Source organism: Mus caroli, unplaced genomic scaffold, assembly GCF_978045245.1.
Source record: "Mus caroli unplaced genomic scaffold, Mus_caroli_1 scaffold_18, whole genome shotgun sequence".
Classification (NCBI taxonomy): Eukaryota; Metazoa; Chordata; class Mammalia; order Rodentia; family Muridae; genus Mus; species Mus caroli.
In genome coordinates, this window is record NW_028227273.1 from 79,363,436 (window position 1) to 79,377,172 (window position 13,737).

General features: G+C 44.3%; 1 protein-coding gene across 2 annotated transcripts in view; it reads right to left on the reverse strand.

Moving 5' to 3' along the window:
* Positions 1-1,130: 1,130 nt before the first annotated feature.
* Ermard (ER membrane associated RNA degradation) overlaps positions 1,131-13,737 on the reverse strand; it is a 39,897-nt gene continuing 27,290 nt past the window's right edge. The window contains exons 18-20 of one of the 2 annotated variants that reach the window (XR_015045818.1): positions 3,872-3,917; positions 1,785-1,934; positions 1,131-1,213 (exon numbers count right to left, since the gene is read on the reverse strand). Coding sequence is in view for 1 of the 2 variants with exons in the window: in XM_085832602.1 (XP_085688728.1) it covers positions 3,764-3,917 (154 nt within the window). In the remaining variant the exon portion in view is untranslated. Of the gene's footprint in view, positions 1,214-1,784; positions 1,935-3,747; positions 3,918-13,737 lie in introns of those variants that run through there. The other variant, XM_085832602.1, reaches the window with a different exon arrangement.

Consider the following 13,737-nt stretch of genomic DNA (forward strand, 5'->3'; position numbering starts at 1 on the left):
AAAAGAGGGTCCTAGCCGTGAGATTTGTCCAGTCACCTTAACATTGAGAGGCAGTGAAGACAGTAGTATCGAGATTATACTGTCCTCTGTTCTAGGTTACTCCATGTGTAATAAAACAGTGGTTTCTCAGGCAGTGTCATGTCCTAAATGACTATATTTCAAGTTCAGGATGATTCTGCATTTTGATGAACAAGTAGACAGTGATGTCTGTCCTGTGCCTCACATAGAGCAGGGATTGATGAATAACTTATTCCTGAGAGTGAAAAAAAGCACCACTCTATAAGCTTATTGAAGTAGATTGAAGCTATATGAGTGCTTTAATTTAAAATCCCACCAGGAAAGCCAGGCCCAAGGTCTTACTGAACACACAAATTGAGGAAGGATATAACACCTCACCTGGGTGCCACAAAGAGAAGAACACCTAACCTTGCAGATGGCGATGGCCCCTGCCAACCTGGCATCTGACTGTCAGTGTGTGGGAGTTACCCATAGGTAGAGAACCCTTAACTGTCCTAGGAGGTTCCCTGTGGCTTGGTTCCCACTGGTGATATGGCCCTCTGCTATGCTGCCATCACCAAGTCACTCAGTGCTTTGTGGGAACCCAGTCTTGTGGATTTCCTGGTGCTGTTTGTATTTTGATGCTAATTCCGCTTTCCCAGGAGGAGTTGCAGATGAGGAGTACACAGGTGTCTTCTTGTGAACCTTCTTCCCACCTTGACTTGTAAAATAAAGGCTAGAGCTGGTGATTGGGCAATGGAAGGGAAGGTGGAGCTGAAAAGCTTGGGGGAGAAGGAGGAGAGGGGAGAGAGAAAAGAAGGAGAAGGAAGGAAGGAAGGAAGGAAGGAAGGAAGGAAGGAAGGAAGGAAGGAAGGAAGATGGAGCAAGAGGAAGACAATCCAGATTCTGCATGGCTTTAAATAGCCACAGGTGGCTATGAATATCATAAAGGATAGAATAATTGGGATAATTTGTCTAATCTAGGTGGGCAGCTTGTATCATTATCAAGTGGCTCTGAAATTATGGTGTGGGCATCTTGTGAATTGAGAATTTATTGATATGTAAATCTGACTGATTAATTTTAAGTTTCTAGAGTTTTCATTTACCGGGTTAAGGGGGTTTGTGACAACTGGTCGCAGGGGGAGGATGGCTGAGAAGGTACAGGCAGCTCTGAGGCAGGTGAACCGGAGCTGGAAGACCTCCAACTGGGGCTGACCTAGAGGCGGAGAGACAGCGGGCAGTGAGTAGCTGGGTATAGCACAGGATGGTGCAATTTTTTAAAATATTTCCCCCAACAGTCTTGCATGCACTTTAACATCTTAACTAAATCTTGAGGCTCAAACAAGTGACCCAGAGTCTCCAGACATGATCCTGCAGGCAGTTTTCACTACCCAACCCGACACCAGCAGAGACTCTATCTGTTTGTCTGTCTCTATGTCAGCCTTTGGCTGCTACGTCCAAGAGAGGCCCTTTCAATTTCTTGAGCTCCGATGAATCCTCTGTAATCCTTTTGTATCCATTCTACAAGCTACAGACACACAAATACAGATGTAATTACTGTTTGTTATGTAACAACAGACAATCTAAAAGTTAGTAGTTAAGACCAGGATGAAAAAACATGTGCTTGGACCAACTGCCGAGGAATCAGTACTACTTGACAAATTGCGGCTGTAGCCAACATGGTTCTAAGGAAAGAAATGTTTCTTCTGTGTTAGTCAGCATTCTCTAGGGGAACAGAATTCATAGAATGGATATATATTTAAAGGGTGTTTAGTGGATTGGCTTACACAATACAGTCTGGGCAGTCAAGCAATGGCTGTTCCAACGAAGAGGCTGAGAGTCTGGTCTTTGCTCACTCTGTCTCACTAGTCCCTGTCTGGTACTGAGAGACTGAAGAATTCTTGAAGAGGTATTGGTCTTGAATCCACACTGAAAGCCTAAAGAATTTAGACCTTGATAACAGTTAGTAAAAGATGGCTTCAACTGACCCTAACAATTTCAATAATGTAGCCAATGACACTAACCCAGCTTGTGAATGTATTTTTATTCAATAAATTCTGACATTCTGAAAAAACCATCAATGTGTCTGTGATTTTATGCTGGGACCTGGAAGCCTCTGCTCACCCTTGTGTCTGAGACAACTCTACAGTAGGCTGTTGTCTACATACACACAGAAATGATTCCTGCCACTGGGTAGGGACATCAACCAGAGAAGGCAAATTCCTAGTCAGCTTCAGTCATTCTGGTGTGATTCTGACTTTGAAGGGAAAGAAGTTTCAGGTAGCATTTCCATGTCCAGTCTTCTCAGGTCTAGGCTTGTACCTGGATACCATTGTTTTCCAGATAAAGAGAGGCAGGGTGTCCACCCTTCCCTGCCTGAGCCCAAGATTTCATTTATTTGGCCCTTGACAAATCCCATTGTCCAAGGATGGACACCAACTCAGCTGGCAGAGCTTTCTGCAAACACCCCTAAAGCCGGTCAAAGGCTCTGAGGCACAAAGCCCACCCTCTTTGCCCCGCCCACCTCTAATAGTACCACATGCCAGGGACAGCCCTAGACAATGCCACCTAGTCCAGTGAGCCCCAAACCTAACTACAGGCCTTGTGCTATTAAGATTAAGACGCTAATCCATCTCCGGTGCTTTGAGGCTACTTTTAAAGATAAATCAGTGTGCCCATTTGGAGGACTCAAGACACAAAACCTTGAGCAAGAGTGACCTTTGATTCCACTGGAAGCTCTAACTAATACTTCAACAGGTGAAGCCTTTAAAGTTAGCCTTTTTATTCCATCTTGACAACACTGATTGATAACACGGAGCTAATCTCCTGCTTTTGTTCCCAGGGGGCAAAGGTTCCAGCAGCCCCTTTAGAATGTGGATCTTTTAACTATGAGGTGTGTGTAAATCATAAGTGACTCAGTCTGGGATTAATTCCTACCCCAGGAAATGCTCCCCAGGGCCCTCCTGGATTGCATACACTGCTCCTGTACCTTGGAAACTAAGACTCCTGTCTGGTCTAAAAGACTAATGTGGATAGTTTATCTGCAGAAATCGCATGAATTGCTCTAAAATAGTGGTTCTCGACTTTCCTAATGTTGTGCCCCTTTAACACAGCTCCTCATATTGTAGTGACCCCCTGGACCATAAAATTATTTCATCAGTACTTCATAATGTAATTTTGCTACTGATATGAATCGTAATGTAAATATCTGATATGCAGGGTATCTGATATGTGACACCCCCCTCAAAGGGTCGTGACCCACAGGTTGAGAACTGCTACTCTCAACAGAAGTTACTGAGAAGTCAGGGTATATGCTTCATGTGTTTAACTGTGTTTGCAACGTATTCTTTGGCAAACTCCAGCACTGTCCCAGTGACCTCGAGGTCCCTCCTGATGGCTCTGCTGTGAGGCAGGTAGGTCAGGGAGAGCTCCTTCCTTGCCTGCCTCCCATACAACAGGGGCTTAGGAACTCCAGGCCCCACTTGGACCTTATATCCAGATGTACATTCTTAAGATGTTCTAAGCCCAGCTCCCTGAAGTTCCATTCAGGTGAGTTTAAAAAGACAAAGCAGGCCGGGTGGTGGTGGCGCACACCTTTAATCCTAGCACTTGGGAGGCAGAGGCAGGCGGATTTCTGGGTTCGAGGCCAGCCTGGTCTACAAAGTGAGTTCCAGGACAGCCAGGGCTACACAGAGAAACCCTGTCTCAATTAAAAAAAAAAAAAAAGCAGAATGTAAGAAGAAACAGGGAAATTAATTTTAATAAGTTAGCTATCTAATATACCTGAGGTGTTTTCATATCCACCTGCATAATATCCAGTGGTGGAGGGAGAAGCAGAGGGAATAAAAGAGAGCAGAAAAAACAAGAAACTGACCTGCACATATGAGACTCCAAATAGTGATGGAGACGGCTGTGGGAATCTGAAAGGAAGAACACACTGCTAAAGAGTAAGGTCTGCCATTGTGACGTGACACCAAAGCACAGAGCATAGGGGAAAACCGGGTCAAGATTCATTAGACATAATCATTTCTACAAATCAGAAGAGAGCGTGTCAGAGATTACCAGGCGAGGAGGGTATAGATGCCACCTGGAGAGTGCAATACACACCAGGAGTGATCCAAAGACTTGGCAGCCATCAAGCCGAGGGAGGGGCTCTGTGGAGCAGGGCAGTTCCTGATGCAAACTGTCTGGGACCTACATTTCCTGATCTTTCCCAAAATTTCTCACACAAACTTCAACTTTACAATTTTAAGACTGAGCGAGGGCATAAAATACTATGTTTTCTTTGTAGAAAAGGACAGGTGTGTTTGTGCATATTGGGAATACAGCATATTGATGTTTTCAAGGGCTTACATATCCAATAGGCCAACCTCTAGGGACAGGCCTCCAACTAACTATATGAGATGTTTTTTACTGAAGATAAAGCGACCGTGGCCAAACAAGAATACTCAATTCAGCTTCTTTCTTTTATGCCTCATACTTTTATAAGTTCTACAAAAAAAAAAAATCTAATTTTTCTTAAATAGGTATTCACTCTCAGAACCTTGCAGTGTCTGATTTAGAGACATGAACCACATAGACTTTGAAGCCATGAAGAATTATTTTTCTAAAATAGTATCAACAAAAATACTTAATCTGGACAGCCAAACCATTCTCCAATCATTTCACTGAATTAGATTATATTAAACAGGTTTTGAAATAATGCAGATTAATTCTAAACCTTTCCAAATGCGTAAAAACAAACTGGACTTAAAACTTAAATAGCTGACTTTTTAATTCATGTTTGCTCCTACCGGCACAACTATTGATACTGAACATCTTAAGTTTCTTATGACCTACATTCCTCACACATATAGACTGCTGCTCTCTCCTGCCGGAGCCCTTCCCCTGGCACCATTAACTCTCAGTAAGACTATGTCTACCCATGCCAAGACCTGGAAGCCAGGCCCATGTGGGCTTTGAATGCTGCCTTCTGTTCAGACCCAGCTCTTGGGATTGCAGAATTTGCACTCAGGACCATTAATCTAGTACCAAGGTAGCATGAGAAATCAGCAGCACACCCAGAATTCAAGGAGGGCTTACATCACCTGTGCTCTCTGAAGTCAGTTGTATTTTCAGTACAAGGACAAAAGGGCAGGGTGCAATCTGTACCATCCAGAGATACATCCCAGAGATAAGAGCCTAGGGTTCAGAGACTGGCAGACTCCAAGGCTACCTCGCCATCCTCCCAATGCCACATGGAGTTGCTGCAAGTGGAGAAAAATCTGGATCCTCTTAGAAATGATCGGTGGAAGGCACTGGACCCCAGCATTCCTACTCCAGCCAAGAGCTTTATAGCGTTAGAGAGACACACAGTGGTTGTCCAGGTCATACCCCTCATTAGTAGGAACAGCAGGACTATGGCTCAGATTAGGGAAAGTGCCGAGGTGCTGAGGTCAAACAGACCTTAAAGGTTCAAATTGTGATCCACCCAACAGATGGGAGGACCTGAGCAACTCTGCTGGTTCACTTCCTCTACAATAAACAATATACAGTAGAGATACTTGGCTACCCACCACAGACACACATTGCTCCCACCAGCCAGATGGCCTACCGGCCAAGGCAGGCAGACAGGCCCTCAAGCAGATTACAACTGTAGCCTAGGCAGCTTCAGCTAGCGTTTCTTCCTAGAACCAGACACACCCACCTGTTGGCACAGCCTCCAGCTATGGCCTGATGGCAGACGGAGCAGAGCCCTCAGGCTCACAGGACTAAACTCTCTGTTAACTGGCTGTTTGCTAGCCCTGCCCTTGAGAGAGGGCAGTGCTGCACAGACTTCAGTGCAGCAGGAGAACTTTCACTGTGATAACCTCAAAACTTGGACAATTTTATTAAAGTGAGCAAAAATGTCTGCTGCAAGGCTGCAATGGGATGCTGTTAGTGCCCATAGCCTCTTTGGCATGCCTGACCTGGTTCATTCCTGGCCCTCAGCTACACACTAGCTCCACGGAATGGACAATGGATCTCAGAGTGATCCCTTTATAGGGAAGGAGTTACTGCTAGGCAACTGGTGGAGCAATGGCTTTTCAGGTAACCGATAAGGGGAGGCATGGTTTTGTAGTCTCACAGAGGAACATATAGCAGAAGCCAGTAACGCACCTCACACCGGGCAGAGCATCAGAAAGGTCTGGAAGCAGCCTGCACAGTGGTTGTAAGCTGTAAGCATCCTGGGAGGAGCCGCTGTATGACTGAGAGGCAGGGAGGCAGGGGGATGTTCCAGGTATAGTAATATGGATGACAGCAGCCACCAGAAGGAAGCAAACCCGGGGAAGTGAGACTGGCAGGTTCAGTTTGGACCCTGACCTTTTCCCCAGGAGGGCATTTGCCTAGCCCTCGATTCTGTCCTTAGTATCAGGGAGTTGTGGTGACTGAGACTAGGACAACCATTGTTAACTCAGGAGATAGACTTACAGGGTTCTTGTAACCTCAGGAAGCCGGAAACAAAAACAAAAGTCCTGATTCTTCCCCAAGCCCTGTTGACACCTGAACTGCCAATAGGTCAATAGAACAGACAATAGGTCAAGGAGACCTTTTTGGACTTTGAGGTGTCAGAGCAGGGAAAGCACCAGTTTGCTGTGGCAGGTGTCCTGCTGGCCCTTGGAGGGCTTTCTGTTTGTGCTGGCAATGGTGACTCACAAACCTCTTTGAGACTCACTGTGTTGAGGCTCTAGGACCTGAGAGCCTGTCCTTGTCACTCCCTGGCAGGCATCACCATGGCAACCCTGTATGTCTGGGCCCCACATCTGGGTGAAGCCCAGGGGTTTTCCAGTCTTGTGCCTCTCAGGGAACAGAAAGCCATGACCAGGGCAGTGGCTAGCATGCTATCCACAACCCGGACAGGTGTGAGCACGTGTGCATGCGCGTCTGTGTGTCTATGTGTGTGTGTCTATGTGTGTATCTGTGTGTGTCAGTGACTAGCCTGCCATCCACAACCAAGACAGGTGTGTGCACTTGTGCATGTGTGTGAGTGTATGTGTACCCAGACAGGCTTACACGTGTGTATGTGTATTTGTGTGTGTGAGTGACTAGCCTTCCACCCACATCCCAGACAGGCTTACATGTGTGTGTCTATGTGTGTATGTCTGTGTGTGTGTGTGTCTGTGTGTGTCAGTGACTAGCCTGCCATCCACAACCCAGACAGGCTTACCTGTGTGTGTGTGTGTGTGTGTGTGTGTGTGTGTGTGTGTGTTTGACTGCGCACGCGCGTGCACAGCCCTGGTTCAGGGGCATAGAGAAGTTTCCCAAGGCTAACAGGAGACTTAGTACAAAGACACTATATTGAGCAAAGTACATGATCTTGTCCTGACAACAACTGTGTACCGTTGTTCCAGCCACCCAGAGCATCTTTGGCTCCGTCTCTCCAGTGTCTGCCACGAAGGACAAGCTGAGCTTTGCCTCCTATTCACGTTTGTCTCCTGTACATGTACACCATGCTTCGTGTTGCTATGGGAGAAAAGCACTCTGACCTCCAGCCTTCAAGGCTTGCCTTTTGTGTGCTTTCCCTGGGGCAGGAACAAAGAGCTGGAGAACTCAGAGGATGTGTGACAGGAAGAGTCACCTCCTAGCCCTAAGCCATCTCCCGAGCACCCTGGAGCTACATCTTATCTGTTGGCTGAGCACCTGGGGGAGGGGGGGACTACTCTTCAGCCAAGTTGCAGAAAGGAGATGAATGTATGTGAAATAATTTTGTGGAATTTGGCTGGCTCTGTGGCCTGAGCAGGCATTAGGCAGGAGATAGAGCCCCAAAGGAATCCGGCAAGGGAAAGTGGTATGAGGGTGGGGCATTCACAGGGCACACCTGCAGACCTCAGACATCATGGAAACACAGGTATCCACAGACCATAGCCACAGGACAGATTGGGGGGGAGGAGAGGAAATCTAGGATTCAAGTACAGACTAATGGTGTGTAATGACTGAGGCCACTCTTGTAGACTGCAGGTGAAAAGCGAAGCAGGCAGTCGTGCACACCGAAAGCGCGGGGCGGGGAGGGGGGTATGGGGGGAGGTTACAGAGAGAAACATTAACCAAGTGGCAAGGCTGAGATGCTTGTCTGACTGTTGCTTTGGGGAAAGTTGATCTTACAAACAGACCCACCTGTTCTCCTTGTAAAAGTTTATTTGGGCTGTTGGGGAACCTGTTATCAGTGCTTGTTTAAACATTCCACTAAAGATCTGGGTGGTGTGTGGGGTGGGGAGGCACTGCAGGCACAGTTTGCTAATTTGGAAGCTTGTTCCCATTTCTGGAGAGGAAACTTGGAGGTGGTGCACCTATAAGACCAGGAGAGAGTGTCTCTCTCGATTCATAGCGACTTCAGGTCAGGTCAGGCCACAGTGGTTGCATTTGTGGGCATGCAATTCAGTTATTTTTCTCATGGCTTTGACAGAAGCAACGTAAGGAAGTGAGGGTTTACTCTGGCTCACAATTTGAGGGTACAGTCCATTATGGTGGGGAAATCCTGGCGTCAGGAGCTGGAGGCAGCTGGTCACACTTTCTCTCCAGTTGGGAATAGAGAGGGTGAATGCTGATACTCATTCAGCTTGCTTTCTCTTTTTTATTCAGTTGGGGAAGGACAGCCCCTGAAATAGCACCATCCATTTAGGGTGGGTCTTCCAATCTGGAAACTCTGACAGATTAATCCAGAGGGTTTTCTCTAGGTGCTTCTACACCCCTAGAGAAAAGTTCACAATCAATATTAACCATCATAAATATATAAAGAAAATTCTTTCAATTTGCCACAAACGTTTCCACACTCAGTTCTTTTATAAAAAAGCATTACTGCCTCCCCCCTGCTTTCTCCAGACGGATGGCAAGTATGACTAAGGGAAACATTCAGTTTCCTGGGCACAATTAATGGAAACCATGTCCTTTACAGTCTCAGAACAAACCAAAGCTCCTTCCTGCTGGGACAGCATCTGATAAGCTGGACCCCGGGCCCAGCATGCATGCGATCCAATGTGGATTGCCTTGAAGAATCTCAGGGTAAAGGCAAAACAGGTTTTGAGCAGGAATTTTGCTTCATAGTAGGAGTCTCTTTACCAGACTGCAAAGTGGGGGATAGTCTGGATTAGTGAACGTGTTCTGCTTATCCAGTGCTTCTCAGTGCCCACTAAAGGAAAACGATGGCAGGAACCATCCTTGCAGAGGACATGGTGAGTTACCCACCCCTGCCTTCCATTCAGGCTTCTCCATGGGATCATGAGAGATCCTGATGGATGAGGCTGTGTGTGGCTCAGAAAAGCACACGTTCCCCACTGTTTTCTATAGCAAGCTTCACACAGGAGGAAGGCAGTAAAGAACGTTTGATCATTACTAGTATGAACAGATCCTCTTCTCTGCAAACATTGCTCTATTAAGCTGCTGCTTCTTCTTTTTCCCCTTTCCTCTTCCTCCTCCTCCTCTTTTTCCTCTTCCTCCTTCTCTTCTTCTTTGAGATAGTATCTTATTATGTAGGCCTGATAAGTCTAGAACTCACTATGCGGAGTGACCAGGGTGGCTTCAAATTCACAGAGACCTGCATGCTTCGCAAGTGCTGGAAATAGAAGCATGCATTTCTTTAGAAAGCTGCAATTCTTGTCTGCTGTACTCCTCTTTTTTCAGTTGCCTTCCACTTGGGCTGCTTCACCCTGGGTCCTGACCATGTATTGCCCTGACCACTGATTCCTATGCCTGGTCCTCTATTTCTTCTGCTCATTCTGATGAGTGTCTTTATGCATGTAGATAGGAATTCCTTCCATGAAAACTAAACAATGATAGCAAGAGTTGGATGTGCACAGAATTACAAACAGGGAGGCCATGGATGGCTGGGAAGCAGGCTCAGTCCCAATGCTGCTGCATTTGGGAATTTAGAGTACTAGTGGTGGGTTTTTTGTTGTTGTTGTTGTTTTGTTTTGTTTTGGGTTGTTTTTTTGAGACAGGGTTTCCCTGTATAGCCCTGGCTGTCCTGGAACTCACTTTGTAGACCAGGCTGGCCTCCAACTCAGAAATCCGCCTTCCCCTGCCTCCTGAGTGCTGGGATTAAAGGCATGCGCCACCACGCACGGCTAGTGGTGGTTTTTAAAAGATGAGACTGGGGCTGGAGAGATGGATGGTTCAGAGGTTAAGAGCACTGCACTGGCTGCTTTTCCAGAGGTCCTAAGATCAATTCCCAGGACCACACGGTGGCTCACAATCATCTGAAATGAGATCTGGTGCCCTCTTCAGGCCTGCAGGCATACATACAGGCAGGCCACTGTATACACAATAAATAAATCTAAAAACAAAACAATGAAAGGTGAGAATGTTGAAGCTTTACAAAGTCATGGGCTGGTACCAACACACTCATTCTGACACCTAACAGGCTGAGGACATGGATGCTGAGCTTGTGTGCACCCTGACTACCAGCTGGAAGGGAGAGCAGGTCCTGAATACTTGTTTCATGGAAGTTGATTCAGGACAGCAGAGTGCCATCCATTTGATAGTCTTCAGCTTGACAGCCTTCCCCTCTCCAGCCTATGACTCCCTAGTCATATCATGGAGGAAAACCTCTATGATTCCCTTCAGTGATACAAGCTTTGTTCCGTGCCTTCAAGGTAGACATCATAAATCACAATGTGGCTCCACAGAAGCAAATGAGCTGAAGGCACAACACAGTGCCATGTCAGGACAGGGATGACTTAGGGAGGCATCACCTTGGCCCACTCCTCCTGTGCTCTGTGGTTTCCATGGTGACCAGCATCAGGGGTCTGCTTCACAGGAACGTATCTGTACACCAGTCCTCCTGTGTATTTCCTGTTTGCTTGTTCAGAAAGTGTGTGCTCTACTCACTAAGATGCACCACCATCTGATGGAACATCTTTAACCAACCCATGTACCTGCCAATTTATTTACTGTTCTCAATTTCACTGGGCCATACTATTGTGCTCAAGGAGAAACTTAACATGAGCATAATGCAAATGAACTCTCACCATTAAAGCGACCAGTCATTCTCTTTTCAAACGCAGGCAAGAATGTAAGCTTTATCATAATTAATAATTAATTAGCGTGTAATTAGTTATGGTCAATATTTTGTCAAATGAAATAAAGATGAACTCAACAGGGTTATAGGTACCTTAGGAAATAATATATTCTTACTGGGTTTTGTATGATGCATAGTAATGAGAATAGATAAAGATGTCAAGATCACATTCAAGAACTTTAAAAAATTATTTCAAAAACTGGCTAGAGGTAATTCTACCTTTTAATGGGTCCAAATATAAAAAGTAGTATTAGACTCATAGAATCTTAAATAGTAATGAAATCCAGCATTAAAAAATAAATAGGATTTATAGGATAGCAATTACATCTATCTCAGCAATATCCCACCCCTAAAAACAAAATCAAGCAAAAACACACAACTTAGAAAATCTAATGATTGCCACAGCTGCATATGAAATGGACATATAGGAATGAACAGCTTTGAAGATGTAAAGGAATTTCCCACACAGCCATAACGAAAAGGCATTTCTAGTAATAAATCTAATGTGAACGTGAAGCTTTTATGAAATGAAATTCAGACACCCAAAAATTTTCACACCTGAGTATTTAAGTCAGCACAAGAACAATGACAGCGTTGGACAAGTGGAGTGGGCATTGTAAGAGGCCATTTTCCCTGGCACACTTTATAGACTAATACGCTTGAAAAACTATACTAGTTGAGGGTTCTTATGATCATTATGTTTTTACACATGCTTTCACTGCTGGGAATTTGGTTCCAAACTTCAGGAAGAGACAGAAAAATCCTGAGACAGAATCCAGAGAGGGGAGGCTGAAGCTCTGTCAATTTGTAAGTTATAATGGTTTAATAGTTAAATCTTTGTTGCAGTAGATAAAAGAAAGATATAAAGTAAGGCAAAAGGTAAGAGAAAGCATAAAACTACAGATGAACACCAAAAGATGTGGGAGATTAGGATATTAAGTTACAATTCAAATTATCATTGAAAAATTACTATGTAGAATGTGGCATTTGGCAACTATGCAGCTGTTCATAAAAATAAGTATGATGAACTTCCAAATTAGGTGAAGCAGCAGATACCAGTGACGGTCCATGCAGGAAGCTTAGGAAGGAAGGCTGTGACCAGTTTTTGGAGAGGAAAAAGAGCTACAACTATACCTACCACCCTACAATACCGTATAGCATGTTTCAAAAGAAATCTAAATGCACGAAATATTTAAATGTTAAAACCACAAAAATAAATGACAATAAAAGTCATGATCAGGGAAATTGTTCTTTATAAACTCAGAGCTAAGTGAAAAGTTTTCTAAGTCAAATCCAAGCATAGAGAAAGAATTTTTAATTTCAACTACACAAAAATATCAACTTACTCATGAAAATAGACCATTATCAAATTAAGAAATCAAAACAGGCAATGAGGAGAAGTAAAACATTTTTATCACTCATTACAACCTATGCCCTTAATATATAGAGAGCCTAGAAGCCAGAATGAAAGAAGAAAATTGAGAACTCAATAGGCAAATGACTAAAGGCCTTAGGTAGACCTTCCAATGAAAGAGAAAATAAATACTATTCCTCATTAGTAACAGGAAACCCTACGAGGCTAACTGAATTGCAAAGCATCTTTATATTATAATACTCAGTAAATGAAGCTAGGGATAGAAGAATCTCAGACACTGGAAGGCTATAATTTTATGCATCTTTGACCCAGCCTCTAGATGATGGCTGTCAAGACATCATGGCATGCTTGTGACAAAATATGTGGGATAAGTTGGTTTTCATTAATAAGCAAATAGTATAATGTTAAAGTTCTATGAAGCATCAGGGCACGGCAGTGTATACCTTTAATCATGATGGAGGCAGATGGAGCTCTGTGAGTTCAAACCAACCTGGTCTACAGAGAGTTCTAGGTTAGCCAGGGCTACATAGTGAGACTCAAAACAAAGCAAAAACAAACACAACACTTCCAAATTTTATGCAGCTACTGAAAAAAAAATTGGAGATGCTCTTTGTGTGGAAGACTCTCCAATATATATTGTTTATCAAAGCACTGTGCTGTGGTATAGTTTATATACTATGCTACCATTTGTGTAAGACAGGATGAACATGAGTGTAAATAAACGGATTGTATATGCTTTGGAAACTTCATCATGATTCTCATCCTTATTATATAAAGATCCTGGAAATCAATTAGAAATAATTCCTTACTCTGAGGAGGGTGTGAATAGAAAGCAAACTGTATATTACATGCTCTGGTGTTCTTGATTTCTGATCCATGTAAATTACATCTCATTTAACAATATAGACTTAATATTCAAATTTTGGAGTATAAAATTACCTTTTAAACTTTGAACACTTTCTGTCAAACTTGCAGCCTCATTAACAAATATTATTTTCCGGGAAGACAAACTCAACTCCCTTTGACTTTATGGTCCACTATTGTGGTGCTATGAACAACAACCTCGACTTCATATAGCATTTACAGGAGTGACCTTCAAACACTATGGAGTGATTTTCTCTACCAAACGACTTTCCATTTCCTCCTTTACTGTCTCTACTTTGCGACTCATGATGATGAAAGCCACTTCCTAAGCAATTGCTAGGATCCCTGATTTGAGCTGCTTCCTGCAGCGGCTCCTCAACTGGCTTCCTTACCAACAGTCCCCAGGACACCAGGAAGTCAGGCGCTTCCGGATGCTGCTTTTGCTTGGTGTACTCAGGCATCATTCCAT